At 43.2% G+C, this 19,173-nt stretch overlaps 1 protein-coding gene across 1 annotated transcript in view; it reads right to left on the bottom strand.

Annotated features, from left to right (window-relative positions):
• Window positions 1-1,098: 1,098 nt before the first annotated feature.
• Window positions 1,099-19,173, bottom strand: part of SLC6A19 (solute carrier family 6 member 19) — a 156,063-nt gene continuing 137,988 nt past the window's right edge. Inside the window, exons 12-13 of the mRNA XM_082258406.1 lie at window positions 5,289-5,451; window positions 1,099-1,722 (exon numbers count right to left, since the gene is read on the bottom strand). Coding sequence (XP_082114532.1) covers window positions 1,516-1,722; window positions 5,289-5,451 — 370 coding nt within the window. The 3' untranslated portion in view covers window positions 1,099-1,515. The remainder of the gene's footprint in view (window positions 1,723-5,288; window positions 5,452-19,173) is intronic.

Genomic DNA, 19,173 nt, shown 5'->3' on the forward strand with positions numbered 1-19,173 from the left:
GACCTCAGTGAACGAGCGGGGGCGGGAGGCGCGCGCTCGCCCCCTACAGGCTTCTGGGCGAGCGACGTAGTACTACGTCACTTTGCCCAGGAGGGGCTGACCGCCGCAGTAAATGTACTTGCGGCGGTCGGCAAGTGGTTAAGATAGAAGGGTTTAGAACTACAGAAAACCTCCTCCTCACCTTTTTGCCAATACATGGGAGGGGAGTATAGTAGTCAACAGAGAGAGTTAGTAACAATGCTAACCGAAAACAATGAAGCATAGGCAAAGAGCACATGAAACAGTTCACAATATTTCTGGTGGGATCAACATTTTTTATTGCACTAATCGAACAGATAAAAACACATTCAATGGTATATTTAACATGCTAAAAGGGAGCAAATAAGAGAAGCTCAATGTTAGGGTTTGCATACATTTTAATACAGTTTTGTAGAGTCTGGCTCAGGTTTCCATTGACTTTAATGAGATTTACGGTTCTGAAATTCTGAACTCTGGAAGGCTGCAATTTTTTCAGTACATTCAGGCTCGGGCATGAAATCTGGCTTTATTTTTTTTTTTTTTTCAAAATGGGAACTAAACCTTTGGCCAAGGAGAGAGAACACAGAGACTATTAAATTCTGGGAAGAAGAATCAAGCAAAGAAGAACTTGGGGGTCATACTCAACCAGATCCAATTACCATTGTTTCCTCCTCATGAAGCCCTCTGAGAGGAAATGGGTAAGAAGTGGGTGTTTGCAGCTGAATAGGTGTCACATAGAAGTAATAAAAAGTCTAAGCCCTGGTGAGGTCCTGTCCATGAAAATAAAAACAGACTGGTCTAAGCATACTTATTCGTCTTGGAATGCACCCTGAGTTGCTACCATGAAATGCCTAATGAGGTACAAGGCAACTCTTCCGGTAATGAAGCCTCTCTTCTTGGCGAACCTCAGTATACAAAGTTGAGCAAACCAGCATCAGAAAATCTCTATTACAGTGCTTTTAAATAATAAAAAAAGTCATAACGTATGCCCTGTATACTTTATCAGGGCAATTGAATCAAATATTTGAACTGAGTGGATCAATGTAACCCCCAGGCAACTAGGAATAGAGATCAGCAATGGCATCCTGCATATTTTTTTTGGTACTGCATCAAGTACCTCACTAAAATATTTTGGTTGATTCATATTTGTATATTGACCAAATAATGCACATTTCTATGTTTTCTGCTTAGATTAGTACTTTACAATCAGTTAGGGTCTCAGTAGAATATCAGAGCAATCTGCATAATCTGAATACAAAACAGTGTTTTTAACATGTATAAAAGAAAAATGATGATGTTTATCCAGCACTTGAACACAGAGTTAACCATCATTCTGTTTTTCTACAGTGTTCATTGAAACTCTTCTTTGAGATGTTTTGTTGAGGTTTCTCCAAGATTATCACTTCTTTACATTCCTTCACATTTTTCAATTATTAAAAAACATACAAGTATAATTCAAAACTGAAAGTCTTTTGAAATGTATTTTGCATGTAAACTTTATAGTTTTTTAGTATCACCATTGATAGATGCAAGAGATGTAGCGTTTATAATTTCTCTTTGGTCATCATCCTTATTTAAACAGTTTCGAATAAACTTGTAAATTGCATATCCAGGTATTACTGCACTTGGAATTCCAGCAAGAACAACAATAAGTGCATAAACCCAATCTGGATAGAGTATTTCTTTTGATTTAGGAAATTCATCCTGTAAATGATACACATAAAAACATTTCAGTACATATTCATATACATGCATATATTCATTTCTTAATCCTATTCACTTTGTAAATGATGCACAGAAAAACATTTCAGTACATATTCATTTACTTGCATATATTCATTTCTTAATCCTACATGGTTAAAAGGGGGAAATGCTGCAGAAATAAAAACACAATTGAACCCTCAATTTGAATCTGCCAAATGCATCCCAGGTGCATCAAAATAAAAGGTGTTATCTAAGTTCAATTTCTTTTTAAACAGCCACAGCCTGAGTAGAATAGTCTGTCCCCTCCCAGTATCTGCAGTGTGGACCCTTGCTCTCAGTGGTCTTATTGAAAAGGTCCAACATGCCCTCTAGTGTGTCAGACCTATATCTCTGCATTCAGCAAAGCTCCTGATCCAGCAGGGAATGTGTTGGACCTCTGCAAACATATCACTGCTTCCACACAAAGAGCAAGAGTCCAACTCTGCAACTACTGCCACACCCTAGTCTACCACTTTAAGACTGGAAGGATTTGCCCCCTTCCTGACCAGGCCCTAATTTGCGATTCGGCACTGCATTATTTTAACTGACAATTGCGCTGTCGTGCGACGCTGTACACAAATAAAATTGATGTACTTTTTTAACCCCACAAATAGAGCTTTCTTTTGGTGGTATTTGATCACCTGTGCGATTTCTATTTTTTGCGCTATAAACAAAAAAAGAGCAACAATTTTGAAAAAAAAAAACCCAATATTTTTCACATTCTGCTTTATGACATTCTGAAAAAAAAATGTAAAAATCTGAATTTTTTAACATTTTAGGCCAATTTGTTTTCTGCTACATATTTTTGGCAAAAAAAAAAAATTGCAATAAGCTTATTTTAATTGGTTTGCGCAAAAGTTATCGCGTCTACTAACTACGGGAAATATTTATGTAATTTTGATTGTTTTATTTTTTTTACTAGTAATGGCCGCAATCTGCGATTTTTTGCGGGACTGCGACAGATCGGATCCCTGACTGACATTTTTGACACTTTTGGTGGGACCAGTGACATTACTACAGTAATCAGTGCTAAAAATATGCACTGTTACTGTAATAATGACACTATCAGGGAAGGGGTTAACATTATGGGTGATCAAGGGGTTAAATGTTAGCCTAGGGGAGTGATTCTAACTGTGGGGGGGTGTGGCCTCTGAAATGACCATAGAGACATGTGATCCTATATAGAAGGATCACATGGGCTATCTATGATCAAGGGAGAAGAACGGCCAGCTGTGTTTACAACAGCTGACCGTTCTTCTCTCTTAGCGGGGAACGATCGCGGATGTCAGGCGGCAATCTGAGCAGCCAGCCCACTGCATCAGCTTCCCCCCTGATGAGCGGGGGCAGGAGCGGGCCGCTGTGCATTTGCCCCCTAGCCTCCTGAGAGAAAGCGACGTACAGCTACGGCAATTTGCCCAGGAGCAGCTGCCGGGCGGTCGTTAAGCGGTTAAATTATGGCCTTGCTATAGGTGAAGGCCATTTAGGTACCTCCTAAAGCTTGGTTGAAAAACTCCCAGAAACGACATCATCCTATCCTGCCTTGTTGCTAGGACATTACTAAGGCACTCCCAGAATATTCAAACACTTCTGCATGTACTCTTTGTCTACTTTTGCCATAGCTCTGAGCTCAGGGATGCTACAATGGAGAAAATAGTGGACCACACTTTTCTTTGGGTGTGAGTCTTACTTCTATGATGGTGAAGAGGAGTATAAATGGTTGGGAATGTCTTGGCAACATTCTAGCAACAAGGCAGGATGGGATGATGCCATTTGTGGGAGTTTTAAGGCCAGGCTTCAGGAAATATGTAAAGGGCATACACCTATAGAAAGGCAACTACCCAATTTTAGTGAAATCTGCACAGTTTGTTTTTATTTATAGGTGCCCTACCTGCACAGGTAGTGTTTTTGTAAAGGTGAACTAACCCTTTTAACTGAGAATTCATTTTTAGGACAGAGTTATAAAAACTGACAGTTGCATTGGTAATACCTATTTGCAGTCTGTCATGACAAAGGCAGTAAAATGGCACATATTTAGACTATATCATAATCTAAATTTGATGTAGTATGTGAGATTATAGAAAAGGAATATATAGGCCTAAACTTATTTCAACTTTCTAAACTACTTCAGTATATTTCATACTCTTTATAGGAGTGATTCTCAAAGTTTTACGAGCTGTCTATCACATAGTTTAGGCAAGGATGCAGATGACCATCTATGCCTATGTCTGCTCTTACCATCATCTATGTTTTTACTACAAAACATAGCTAATATACAGTATATACTTCAACTGTGTAAAAGTATCAATATGGTTGCAAACAAAATAGTATATTTTACAAATGGACAGCCTTAGTCTCATGTCAAACTACACGTTCAGCTGTTTGCTTTTGTTTTTAGTTATATCTGATGCTGTATTTTTTTTCTTTTTCCATTTGTATGCCTTTCGCCTTTAACTACTGCTTATCTCATTTTGCTTAGGCTGCATTCACATCTGTGCATGCCAAGAAGCAAGCATTTCTGCGCCTTCAAACATTTCATGCTTGCGGTGTCAATAATTTGTAATGGCATCTCAAACATGACCAGCAGCAGGATGTTTTTGTGGTGCATAGGGCAGCCTATTCAAGTAAATGGGCTACCATATGCGTGTTGCAAAAAATACAGAAAAATGCATGTTTACATGACACACGTGCTCCTGGCTCCTCCTCTCTGCCAAGTGCACACATAGAAAGTCGCTTTGACACAGATAGCGAGGCTCGGCCCTGCCCCCACTTCCTCATCACTGTGTTTGATTGACAGTAGTGGGAGCTTCAGCAAAGCCAGAGAGACCAGGACGTGAGGGTAGAAAAGAGCTGCAGACAGGCTCAGCACTGGATCAAACGAGGGCTCAGGTAAGTAAAAGTAGGGGGGAGGGGGGATGCTGATGATTAAACATTTTTCAATGCAAGGAATGCATTTAAGGCAAAAATTTTTAGGCTTTACAAGTACTTTAACGGGGTTGTAAATGCAGAAGAATTTTTAACCTAATGCATTCTATGCATTAAGATAAAAAGCCTTCCGTGTGCAGCAGCCCCCCTCAGCCCCCCTAAAATTTACCTGAGGTCTATCTAGATCCAGCGATGTTGCAGGAGTATCTCGGCTGCCCGGGACACCCCTCCTCATTGGCTGAGACAGCAGCACGGCGCCATTGGCTCCAGCTGCTGTCAATAAAAGTCAGTCAGCCAATGAGAAAAGAGAGGGTGTGGGCCGGGCCGTGGCTCTGTGTCTGAATGGACACAGGGAGCTGCGACTCGGCTCGGGTGCCCCCATAGCAAGCTGCTCGCTGTGGGGGCACTCAACAGGAGGGAGGGGCCAGGAGCGCCGAAGAGGGACCCGTGAAGAGGAGGATTTGGGCTGCTCTGTGCAAAACCACTGTACAGAGCAGGTAAGTATAACATGTTTTTTTATTTTTAACTAAAAAAAAAATTAGACTTTAGTATCCCTTTAACTATAATAATATGCATGTAAGTGTAATACACTTTGTTGTACTTACATAGTCTGGATCCCAAGTAATGTAGAGCAGCTTTTGTGAAACTTTGATTACAAAATAGAAAATAAAAATAGCTAACATGATAAGTGGACTGACAAATCTCCATGTAATTTGCCAAAAAATGTTTGGTTTATGACCAATCATAAATTTAATGTCTTCATTAAACCTATAAAAGAAAGCAAAAACATGTCATATATATACAGTTTTACCAAACAACAGGCCACCAACAATGTCAATGACATTAACAATAAAAATAACAGAATGTACCTAATATGTCTATAATCCATTACATTTTATTACCGTTTCGAAAAAAAAAAAATGGGATAGGAATGTGGTTTATTCCAACTGATCAGATATCAAAAATTTTATTTTCTGATGATTCCACAACTAATATAAAAGGATTTCTAGATTAGGGATGCTTTCTACATACATGGAACCACCACTTTTTTTGAGATTTTGATGCCAGTATACTCAAAATTATATAAATATCTGCTCTTTCTTTTGGGTAGCCTGACTGGATGTGTTATAATTTCTAAATTGGGACTAATATTGTTAATACAGATGTTAAATTTAAAATTAGGAATCAAGTAGTAAATATCTTTAGTAGTATTCTATTAACTGGAGCTCTGTGGTCCAGCAGCCTTATTAATTTCATTCTTTATTTGCAATGAGGTTCCAGTGTGTTGGATCTTTGGGTGAAGTTCTGCTTGTTTGCATCCTCTCCCTCCCTCATTTGACATTTTTTGGGGTGGGAACGGGTACCTAGTTTTAATCTAAGCTGGAAGTTTAGCCCCCCTTTCTTCTCCCGCAGACTACAGGACCATTCAAAAGACTGGCACATGCTCAGTGGGAAATCGGCAGTGAAGCTGCTAGGCCTCACTGCCCGTTTCCTTTGCTTGGGATGCCTGGCGCCTGCACCTGAAGCTGATTGAAGTTTCGGCTCAGGTGAGGATATCGCTGGATCCCTGAACAGGTACGTGTCCTTATATTAAAAGTCAGCAGCTACAGAATTTTTTGGGGGGAGCCTGGAGCTCCTCTTTGACACCTAAAGGTTCACTGCACAGGGCCTCCTCTGCTAAGCACATGTATGTTGTGTGACCCTTTAATCTATTTTGCAATTTTGCCATTTTTTTATTTCTTCAGTGAAACATTTCTTGTAGGACTGGATTTGTATATACCTGTTTCTGCTCTAAGGGAATAGCTCTGTGCAGGACTGATTCTAAATGTTAGTGGCTTTTTCATTTTTGATCAGCTGCCGCACTTCCATGACTCTAACAAAGAGAGTAGCAGGTTCTGCATCTATTTAGAAGTGTAGCACCCTACAGGTAGGTGCTAGGTAAAATATATAGTGGGCCTTGTCTGCCTAACAGCAGAGCTGTGATTTGTTAGGTAGGGTGTCAGGACCTCCAGATGTGCCTGCTGAGGGGAGAAGTATCCCCAATGGCTCCTGTGAGAGGCTTCTCATAGGGCAGTGTGGGAAGCCCAATCAGGGGACACAATCCCAGCTTGTAACTACCCCAGAAGGCAGATTAGGCGGCAAAGGATTCTGGGAGTGGGTATAAGTTTGGGGGAAGTGCGTGACAGGTTGTCTTGGGCGGGAGCAGAGTCCCAGGAAGGAGAGTGCGGCTGTCTCTCCTCCTTTCTGAGGAAGGTGGATGTTTCGGGGTGTCGTCTGAGTATCCAGAGAGTGCTGAAGTTGAGCTGAGGGGATCCAGTATGCCAAGAGCCTGCGGAGAGAGAGAGGGGTCCAGTCCCAGGAAAGCCTACACAGGTCTTGAGTACTGAGGATTGCCCCTGGGGGTTTGCCTGAAGTGTTAGAGGGGACCACTCCGGAAAAGGTTCTGGGATCCAGTGTCAGCTAGCTGTAAAGGGGGTGCCTAGAGTACTGGTTCTAATGGCAGACCCACATCAGGCCACAGGCCTGGAAACCTTGCTACAATTGGGGGCTCGCCTGGGATTTTGCCATTAGCTACTGTGCCAGTTGCCATTGGCAACGGCACAAGAAAAAGTAAAAAAAATAAATTTTTATTTACGGAACTGCTACATCAGCATCAGGCCGGGTGTGAGACTGCAACTGCGGGAGGCAGGGAGAGTGGAAAGGCCCACAGAGAGGGATGTTTATGGCAACAAAAATGATCCAAGACTCTTTATATGGATTATGAGATGTATTCTGCTGTCAGGAAGTGGGGAGCAGGAGACAAGTATGTCAGGATGCGTGCATGCAGTCACTGTCTGATAGCAAGGAGTCCTAGTGTGGACGGTGAAAATTACGTCAAGGGTCCAGGGAAGGACGGAGAAGTGAACGGCGGAGGTCCTAGTGTGGACGGTGAAAATGGAGGCCAGGGGCACGGAAAGAGAGGTGCCAGGGGCCGGGTGGTGGTGCAAGCTATGTGGAAGAATGTTGACCGTGCACTTGGTAGTGGGACATTTATTCTTTATGGCTGGTGCACACATACTGTGGGTATTGTAGTCGGCCATGTTGAGGAGGGCCGTGGAGCTAGTCCCGGAGCCAGTATGGAAGATGTTAATTGCACGTGTGTGGCATGTAAGAGCAGTATCGATCGTGCAGTCGGTGGTGGGATGCTGCTCTTGCCGAGCAAGAGAGGGCGGCTGGCTTTGGGCAAGAGAAGCATTGTGGAGGCCCTAGTGCAATTGAGGTGGGGAGTATGTATGTCTAGCAAGTGACATATTCCGCTTTGCAACTATTTGCCAAATGTTTGCAGCGCAACAACATGGCGGGGGAAGAGTTACAATACCGCGCGGGAAAGCGCGCCACGAGCAGGACTGCCCAAGGGGAGGAGTGATCGCCCAACATGGCAAAAGGGTGGAGACGGTAGGAACATCTGGTCAATCAGGAGAGGCAGAGGGGACCCTATTAATATCCCCTCCATTGGGCGTGGCCGTGCGGGAGACACGTGTGGAGGAAGGAGAAATGTAGTTCACCAGAGGAGCGAAGGGTGTTCCCGCTATTGCTGCCACCATGGGCGAAAAGCCTGGGGGGCAGAGCCGAGATCAGATTTACCAGCCCGATCCCCCGCTAGTTTGGGATACCGGTATCCGGATGGTACCGGACGGCGGACTCACGCTGTGCACCGGAGAAGGTTGGGAGATCATGGGAGTGGTATGTCCCCAATGTGCCACTGTTACTCTGAGGGTGCAGGCGTGGGTTCAATGTGGGCAATATGGTGATTTTCTGCTCAGGGCTGAGAAGAGCGAGGGCCATCCCAAGAAGCTTACAGTCTTGTGGAATACAGGCCTCATTAAGGAGGTGACGGGGTACGAGTTCAAGTTCCTCCGTGGTGCCGGGAGAGGGATATTCAGGCTAATGATGCAGATGGGGACTCTACCAGCAGTCGGTGGGCTCACACTATGCGAGGAGGGAGTTTGGTCGCAGAGCTCCATAGGGAGGGGATCCGTGTCCACCCAAACAGTAGGGACCGGGCCAGAAGTACCGCCGGTCAGGGCCCTAATGGTATCTGCCCCTATTAGTATCCCCCAACCTGTGCAGACAAAAACTCCCCAAGTAACTTCTTCCAGCACCAGTAGCGAAGGTGAAAAATGCCCCATACCTGGGTGAATTCCCCATCTTTCTACGCAAAATATGGGTCTGTGGAGGAAGATATAGATGATTGGAGGAAACGGAGTGAGAATGGGGATCAGAGACTGGCAGTAGCTCCCCAGGTCCCTAAGCTGTTGTGCCTTTTGACCAGGAAGCCAAGGAGGCCATTGAGAGAGGAGAACTGGCTCAGAAATTGGGGTTCTGTGAGGCCTATATCACAAGGGTCCCAGACCTCACCCCACCAGGGAACATTGCCAGGGCTGAGATCAGAACATTGCCTATGAGGAAATGATCCAGAGAGTTTACACCCCTTTTTTTCCACCAGGGAGAGGTAACTGGAGGACCCTTCCCAGGTTATCTAGAATACAGCGCTGGATGCAAAAAAAGGTTGCACTGGAGTATGGTTATGACTACCCCTATGCTCCAAGGGAGGTCATGCTGCTGGTGGAGAAATTTAGGGACTGGTGGTGTGATGAGCTTATTTGGGACTATCTCTTTGTTCCCAAGCCATACCGGGAATCCCCAGAGGAGGGATTAAAAGAAAAATTTGCTAACGTCAAGGCTCAGTGGTTTAACGGGTGCTCCATCTATATTGATAGGGTGGAGGTCCGCCGCCCGGATGGCTTGAGACATGCTTGGTCCATCTGGGTCAAGAATGAGAACAGAGAATATATCTAAGTGCCTCATCCAGAGTACTACATTTAATAAAAAAAAAAAAGTGAGACTTTTTTAGTACCTCACCAAAAGTGGGAGGAATTCAGGAGTAACTAAGACCAAGACAATTTGTGTTGCCGGCTGGCTACCACAACTGACCAAGGAAATATTTTGTTGAAAATATACTGTTGATTTTCAATTGCATCTGTTGAAGTGATAAAGACCCCTTGGGCCATCGGGCCACGGTCTTTGGGAAAAAAAATGGGTCAAGTGTTGCATTGTTTATACCTTCTTAGGCCATCGGGCCTGGGTCTGTTGTGGATTACAAATGGCTGTGTGGGAATTTATCCACAGTCTTTACAGAAGAAGCTGTTACAAAGGTTTGTGAGGATGAAAAACTTTGGTGTGAGGTGCCTTGCTGGACCCCTGTGATATTTCCCTGACTCAGCAGGACTGTGGGTCATGATAGACTGTGACCTGCCCTGTTTCCTTACTGAAGTGCTCAAAGAGACAGCAGAGGGCGCTGTGTTTCACTTCATACAAAAGGACTCTGTCTAGACAGATTTTTTTGGTGGGGGGTGTATCAGTTTTCATGCATCTTAAAATGTGTATATACATGTACAGCAGATTGTAAAGATATACTGTATTTGTTCATGCTAATTTATTCTGTAAATCTGTTTTTTTCCCTTTTCCCCTTTCCAGGTTTGTGGGATACTCCTGAATTTTTGGCAGAGTTTTTGACTAGAAGGCGGCTGCCTCAGAGTCAGAGGGACCTGGCTCATTTGGTGTGGGGTGAGTGTAGCACCCTACAGGTAGGTGCTAGGTAAAATATATAGTGGGCCTTGTCTGCCTAACAGCAGGGCTGTGATTTGTTAGGTAGGGTGTCAGGACTTCCAGATGTGCCTGCTGAGGGGAGAAGTATCCCCACTGGCTCCTGTGAGAGGCTTCTCATAGAGCAGTGTGGGAAGCCCAATCAGGGGACACATCCCAGCTTGTAACTACCCCAGAAGGCAGATTAAGCTGCAAAGGATTCTGGGAGTGGGTATAAGTTTGGGGGAAGTACGTGACAGGTTGTCTTTGGCGGGAGCAGAGTCCCAGGAAGGAGAGTGCGGCTGTCTCTCCTCCTGTCTGAGGAAGGTGGATGTCTCGGGGTGTCGTCTGAGTATCCAGAGAATGCTGAAGTTGAGCTGAGGGGATCCGGTGTGCCTAGAGCCTGCAGAGAGAGAGAGGGGTCCAGTCCCAGGAAAGCCTACACAGGTCATGAGTACTGAGGATTGCCCCTGGGGGTTCGCCTGAAGTGTTAGAGGGGACCACTCTGGAAGAGGTTCTGGGATCCAGTGTCAGCTAGCTGTAAAAGGGGTGCCTAGGTAGAGGACCCTGAAGTTTTAAAGGGGGTACCGGCCGTCTGGGCCCTGAATTGTACAGAGAGTGTCAGTAAAGCGACAGTTATACAAAGTTGAGTATACTACCTCAAGCTGTACCAAGCGGGGGGACAGTATTTAGTGACTTCCACAGCACAGCAGTGTCAGGAGTGCTACAGCTATCAGTCTTGGATCTACAGGACTATAAGTCGGGGATTCAACACTTCTTCGGTTACACAGAGAGTTCTAAGTGTCAGCGAGCGTTGGCTGGCGCCGGCTGGTGCCGGCTGGCGTCAGGGAAGCGCCAATGGGCATTTTTCAGTAACAAAGTCCCACGTGTAATTAGTTTGAGCCGCAAGGAGTATCCCACTCATTCCCTTCTCCCATCCCCTTTAAATCAAATAAAAACCACAAACAAAGATGCTGGAGTTGTCGCTGCTTCAGTTATCACACCCAGGGCCGCAGCTCACATGGGCTGGAGAGAGTACCGGTTCTAATGGCAGACCCACATCAGGCCACAGGCCTGGAAACCTTGCTACAAAAGTGATTTACCATTTAGGAGAATCTCACCAAAACTGACATTTTTGTTGCAGAAGATGTCTCTGACTTCTCAGAAAATCAGCGAGCCAATCAAAAAAGCAGGAAATTAATCTCTGGGGGTGTTCCATACACTGTGTACAGAAAGCCTCCAGATTGCCATATTACATTGAATTTTATAGAAAATTAAGCCACTGCAGATTGAAAAGGAAAGATCACTTTAATACCATTCAACTACAACATGGCTTGTGTCACCATTGTATATGTTAAATTATTTTATTTTTATTTGCAATACTGTTCCCCCAAAAAGAGGAGTTACCCATTATGATGATTTTGTGATATAAAAATGGGTGGTGTCGGTCCTGTTGACAAAGTAGCCTGGTCGAAGTAAGACTGCATGTACTCTTTACATTATTCTGGGGGCTTTTTTTAAGTGTTTAAAGGTTAAGTTCACCTTTTGACAAAAAATAATAAATGCACATTTTTTTGCAGGTAAAAAAATGTGCATTTGTTATTTTTTGTTTTGGGGGCCTGTAAAGCATTGCACCTCTAATCAGCAGATCGCTGATGCCATCCAGGTCCACAAAGGCTGTCTAACCTTGTAGTTTTCCATTCACAAAGGAGTGTGAATGAGTGACGCGGCCGGGTGGGAGGCAGGCACGGGGAGAAGATCCCCGGTCTGCTGTCAAATTTGGGATGGGGGGGGCGCAGGGTCGGTGTATTCATAACATGTTACACGTTACACCCTAATTATGGGTGTAACATGTTGTGAAAGGTGAACTTATCCTTTAACCTCCCTGGCGGTATTCCCGTGTGTACCAAAAGCGGTAACCCCAAGCCCCACTCGGGATTACCCCAGAATGTTACTCACCTTCTCTGGGATCCACCGCCATCCTTGCCTTCGGGTTCCCTCTCTGCGAGCATTGCAATTCAGGGGGGTGCAGCTGGCGGCAAATTCAAAAGTGTTAATACACAAATGACATGATACAAAGATGTGATTCTAATGGATTACACTGTATCACGCCATTTCACCACAGGATTGCACCTGGTGACTTTTCCAGTGCCCTGCCTGTGCTTTTCCAGTGCTTTGTGCCTGGAAAATTTTGAACGACCATGGCACCAAAAAAAGCATTCTTTTATCGCAAAAGCGCTTTTAGACGAACTGGAAAACAGCGGAACAGAGTTACTTGAAGAACTGAGCGACAGTGATTCATGAGAAAATTTGTCATCAGGTATGGAAAGTGACGACAGCGACGATTCTGATGTCTGTTTCTGGCACATAGCTTGTGGAATTTGGGAAGTATATCAAATGATTCTTCAGAATTTCCAACGGAGCTATGTGCCAGAAAGAGACATCAGAATCATCGCTGTCGTCACTTTCTGTACCTAATGACGAATTTTCCCATGAATTGCTATCACTCAGTTCTTCAAGTAACTCAGTTTCGCTGTCGCTGTTTTCGAGTTCCTCTAAAAGCGATTTTGCGCAAAAAGAACGCTTTTTGGTTGCCATGGTCGTCCTCAATTTTTCAGGCTCAAAGAACTGGAAAAGCACAGGCAGGGCAGGCAAAAGTCACCAGGAGCAATCATGTGGTGAAATGGCATGATACAGTGTAATCCGTTAGGATCACAACTTTGTATCATGTCATTTAGTGTATTTACATTTTTTAAATTGCCACCGGTTCCACTCCCCTGCGTCGCAATGCTCTCAGGGAAGGGAACCGGAAGGCAGGTGCCGGCATCGGCCGAGCACACAGTGGGAGGACAGTGGGAGGACGGCGGGGGATCGCAGGGGAAGGTGAGTTTTAAAATGTAAAACAATTTCCATGCAAAAGAATGTACCGCTTTTAGCACAGAAATCTGAACATAATCAGACCACCAGGGAGGTTAAAGACTATGCACGTACTCACTACAATATTTCCCAGGCTTTGTTACAGTGAAATAAAAAATATATATTTATGGCAAATCTTATGTTAATTTCTTGATTTAAAAATGGCTGGTGTGGCTCTAGTTGAAGAAGCATGTGCATACAATATTTTGGGGACTTCTTTCAGCAAAATAAATACACTCTTAAGTTGGATTCTTGATTCAAAAAGGACTGGTGTGGGTCCTAATGACAAAGAGGCCTAGTCAGCCTAGTCAAAGTGTGAACAGACTATGCATCTGTCAACTACAATATTGAAATATATTAAAATATATACAGTATAATGTGTCTTTTTTTGTGTTTAAAGCATAGGCACTACATTTTTTTTCAAGGGGGGCATCAATAAAAAAAATTTATATTCTAATGTTTCATAGTCTTAACATAGATGTTGTTCTAATATAGGCAAAATAATTCACACCGCACAAGGGGGAAAAGTATCAATCCTGCACCAGCTAACCTAAAACTCCAATACCCCAGGAGTATTTACCATAAGGTCAAACAAGTCAAATAAATCCTTATAGTAGTGCTCGCACTTCTTTATAAAGGTACAGTGGTACTCTCACAAATTGGAGTACATACCTTACAGCATAAAACTAGACACGTGCAATTATTTTGGCTTGAAAGTAAATTCAGACAAATTGTTGGTTATTTGAAGATTTGGATGTATCTAAATCTCCTAATGAAATAGTAACAAAATTCATTGAATTCTAGAATTCATTTCATTTATTCCTTTTCTAATGAATTTCAAACTTTTGGAACAATTCGATATCGGATTAGTCGAAAAATGATCGACCAATTTGAATTTTGTGTGAAGAATAGCTGGTTGATAAGCAGTGGGCCGAGAAGCCCGCGTTCTTAACAACCGATGACTCAGCAGCTGTCAGCCAGCTTCCCCGCTAAGAGCTGAAATGTAAACAAAAGGATGCCGACAATAGAAGAACAAAAAAAACTGTGCGGGGTCCCTCTCAAAACCCATACCAGACCCTCATGAAGCCTGGAAGGCCAGGAAAGGGGGGGGGGGGTCGAGTGAACACCTGCTGAATCATACCAGGCCACATGCCCTCAACATGGGGGGGGGTGATTCAGGGTAGGGGCGGCTCTGCCCCCCCTCTGCCTCAAGCACCTCGTCCCCATGTTGGTGGGGACAAGGTCCTCTTCTTCACAATCCTTGACGATGGTTGTGGGGGTCTGTAGTACCCCTACCGATTCACCAAAAAAGTATTAAAAGCGAATAAAGACACAACACAGGTTTTTGACAACTCCATTTCAATTCAATTTCTTAAAAAAACTAAAAACAATGCCCCCTGAAGTAGATCCATCATCAGTCACTACACCGCACCGCCGGACATGAAAAAAGAAAAAAAAACCTGGCCTCATCGAAGTCTCCCGTCGACTGCCTGTTCCTCCGTCCAACAGTTCCTTAATATCTAAGGGGCAGAGTTACTCGATGACATCAGTGGGTAACCCCTCCCTTTGTGATGTCACAGACCGGGGCAAGCTGGGTCACATGGGGTGGAGTCACCACTGACATCATCATGAGCAGGCAGTCGGCGGGAGCGTTCGACGAGGCCGAAGGTTTTTATTGGGGGATTTTTTGGTTACGGCAGTGTGGCAGACGTGATTGATGATGGATCTACTTCAGGGGACATTGTTTTTTATTTTTTTTAATAAAGGAAGTGTCAAAAACTTGTGTAGTGTCTTTATTCACTTTTTACTATTTTTTGGTGAATGAGTAGGGGTACTATATACCCCATACTCATTCACATGGGGGGGGGCAGAATCTGGGGGCCCCTTGTTAAATGGGGCTTCCAGATTTCGATAAGCCCCCTGCCCACAGACCCCCACAAACACCCCCTAGGGTTGTGGGGAAAAGGTCCTTGTCCCCATCAACATTGGACAAGGTGCTTTGGGGATGGGGGAGCAGAGCCCCTCCTGCCCCAAAGCACCCCCCATGTTGAGGGTATGTGGCCAGGAGGGGGGTGCTCGCTCGTCCCCCCCTTTCCTGGTCTGTTGGGCTGCATGCTCAGATAAGGCTCTGTAATGGTTTTGGGGGAGACCCCAAATAGTTTTTTTTTTTTTTATTTGGATTGGTGTTCCTCTTGGAATCCATTCCAGACCCGAAGGGTTTAATGAAATCGTTCATCAAACTTGGAATTTGTTAGAAAATGAATAAACAAAACAAAATAAATGAAACAAAACATAACAAATTCTGAAACAAATCAACAAAACAAAATTAGTAACATAACGAATCTATCTAATTATTTACTAAAACTAATTTTTTAGTTCTGCACATGTCTACATAAAACAGAATGTAATCAACTATCATCAAATAAGGACGCTTGCATAGAAATAAAGTATTTAGCCACAATAGACCGCACTTTATAAAAATAATAGTATAGGGCACCTGCCTTTTAGTATAACATTTTGTCCCCAGGTGATGTGGGTCAAAATGGGGCCTAGTGATTCAATACTGTGCCCATTACATATGTAAGGCTTTTTTCAGTGAATAAGTTACACTTTATTGTCCATTTCTTGATTTTAAATGGCTGATGTAGGTCCTGTACCAGTGATTCCATACTGTGCACATAGGCATTACATTATTTGGGGGCGCTTTTTTATTGAAATAATTACACCCTAATGTTACTGTTTTGATTTTCAATTGGCTGGTGTGGGACTTAAAATGGGGCTCAAAATGGTGCCTAGTACAAATGATTTAATCCTATGCACAAAGGCATTACATTATTTTGTGAGCTTTTTTTTTTCTGTGATTTAATTACACTTGAATATTGATTTCTAGATTAAAATCTGTCTAGCCTGGGTGCTAAATAGGGCCTAGTACAAGTGATTAAATACTATGCAAATAGAAACTACAATATTCTGTTGACTTTTTCCTGATACTTGAATGTAGATTTCTTGATTTAAAAATGGCTGGTGTTGGGCCTGTTCCAAATAGAATCTAGTACAAGAGATTTAAAACTGTGCCCATTACATTATTTTGGGGGCTTTTTTTCCAGTGAATTAAAATGGCTGATGTAGGTCCTGTTAAAATTCTGTCTGGTCTCTTTCTCTTTAATTGCAGTTTTTTGGAAATTACTGTATTTTCTGGCGTATAAGGCTACTTTTGAACATCAAAAAATCCCCCAAAAATGGGGGGTCGTCTTATACGCCGAGTATAATATCTCCAAGGTAACCTAAGTATAAGTATAACCGGTAGATGAAAATTAGGGGGGCCGTCTTATACGCCCAGTCGTCTTATACGCCGGAAAATACGGTACTGTGAAACAGGCCTGTACAATATTTCTGGCTGTTGCTTGAAAGAACACTCTTTATGTTTTATGTAAAATTTGTAATTTATTTTATTTTATCTAATATAATTTCTGTCCTTTTTTCTAATTTAAATAATATCTTTTACCTTTGGGTTAGTTAGCCTGACACAGTCGGGTCAAGAGCTGCGTTTATTGTCCTAGCATTCAGCATTCTTTAACCCTCCATATTCTCCTTATTCTGCTGCTCTGGTGTCAGCCCTCCCTGCTAGGGCAGGCACTAGTACCTCAAGTGTCTGTTGGGCCACCTCCAGACTGTGGTCTAGCCTGGACACCCATAATATAATATAAAATAATATAATATAATATAATATAATATAATATAACACTAACCATAATATACAAAGTCATTCACAACTCTGCCCCGAGCTACATCACCAATCTTGTCTCCAAATATCACCCAAACCGTCCTCTCTGCTCCTCTCAAGACCTCCTACTCTCAAACTTCCTTGTCTCCTCCTCCCATGCTCGTCTCCAGGATTTCTCCAGGGCCTCTCCCATCCTCTGGAATGCTCTACCTCAACCTGTACGGCTATCTCCTACTCTAGCTGCTTTCAGGCGATCCCTGAAAACTCATCTCTTCAGGGAAGCCTATCACACCGCCAACTAATCTTCCATCAGCTCATTCCCTATTGTTACAACCTCTTGTAACACCTGCCCCACCCCATTAGATTGTAAGCTCTTCTGAGCAGGGCCCTCTTAATCCTCTTGTATTTTATTGTATTGTACCTGTATTGTCTCCCTCTAACATTGTAAAGCGCTGTGTAAACTACTAGCGCTATAGAAATCCTGAATAATAATAGTAATAATAACACAATATAATATAATATAGTATGTAGTATAGTATAATAAATTGAAACAAAGCCACAGAGAAAGCATACAGTTGCCTCTGGCTGTTTGTCCATCATATAAAGATTTGGGAAGGGTGGACATCATAAAGCCATAGGAGTAAACAACCTGACCTCTCTTTTTTAGGGTGTCTGCCCTTCTCCCTGTGCTGTGGAAGGATAGGCAGTTTTTGATAAACTCCTCCCCCTTAATGCCAGTGCTACATGAACCCTCCTCCTATGGTGGAATTAGCAGAAGAGGAGGAGAAGAAAGAATAGGGTGCACTAGCATACTTCCAAAAATGGATTTTATATACCGTACTCTTAAGGCAGAGGAATATAGTGCAATAGTCAAAATAAAATGGCTACTATGCACCTTTGGTAAGATAAAAGGATGCATTAGCAGTATTCTGAAAGAAAGTGGCTGCTATGCATCCTTGAGGAAAGACGAGAAGGAAAATGGAGCATTAACTGCACACTAAAAGAAAGCAGCTACTTCTGTGTCCTTGAGAAATGAGGATGAGCCTTTTGCTGCCAACTTGTCTCATGTGGTTCTGTATCCATTAGATTTAGGTTGTGCAGAGTCACGTGTTTTCTCATGCGTTTTTCACTCAAATGGTTGCTACATTTACTAATACACTCCATGCAGAAGCTGTAGACCACAATGGTGCTGTTGGCAGCAAAATGAGTCCCACACTGCACAGCTCTTTTAATTCACTGCCTATTCAATTGCTTGCATACTGTCCTGAGGTTAGCCAATTTCCACCAAACACAAACCTAAAATCTATATTTTGATTTTTTTTGGGGGGGGGGAGATAATTGGGGATACAGGGATGGAAGATGGTTTGAGGGTTGTGGTTTTGAACTGTTTCTGTGCACTGGGTTTTGACATTTTATTAAACATTTGAGACAATGTAGCATCGTACTGTGAAAAAAAACTCACAGACTGTACTATAAAAAATAGTTTTTTGTTTTTGGTAAAGTGGAGTTTGCTATTCGACTAATTAGGGAGATTCACCCTATCTAATTGCCCTGTTTACTGTTACCATCAAAAGTGAAAGTAAAAGAAAATATAAAAGTTTGGGGTTGCACCAGAACAGTAATAGAGGGGATCGCTTCCAATGGGGACATTAGTTCTGGTGAAAAACGTTGATGACGTCCTGGAAGGTGGGGCAAAACGCGTTGACGTATTTCCGGTTACGCCGAACCATTGACGTCACTTCCTGTCCTCCGTGGAATGCACGCTGGACGACGTTCTCAGAAGAGCTGTGTATGTTCTCTTACAAGCTGATTTTTTCCTCCTACTTCTTGTGAGTAATTTTTGTTATGCGCATTAAATCTTTTTAAAAAAAGGACTTCACTATGTTAGCTGTCTATTTCATCTGAGCCCCAAAGACCCTTTACAAGTCAGTGTACAGCGGTGGTGTGGTGGCATCCAGCAGGTGTATTGGCATTTATCTCACAAGTTATATGCCTTACTGACCCCCAGACTGAAATAGCTGAGGGTCCATTGCCTCTGGTGAGTGGGGACACAGGAGGGGAGTGGAGCACCCCGCACAGCATGATTTGTTTTGAAACACTACAGCACTTTTTCATCTTTAAAGCACTTTAGCACATCTTGTGGACTTTTTGGAGCACTTTTAGCACTCATACCAGCAATTTTTGGAATTTTTTTTGAACAGTTTAGCACTTTGTTGATGTTATAA

The sequence above is a fragment of the Pelophylax lessonae genome, assembly GCF_965119305.1.
Source record: "Pelophylax lessonae genome assembly, chromosome: 5".
Taxonomy (NCBI): domain Eukaryota; kingdom Metazoa; phylum Chordata; class Amphibia; order Anura; family Ranidae; genus Pelophylax; species Pelophylax lessonae.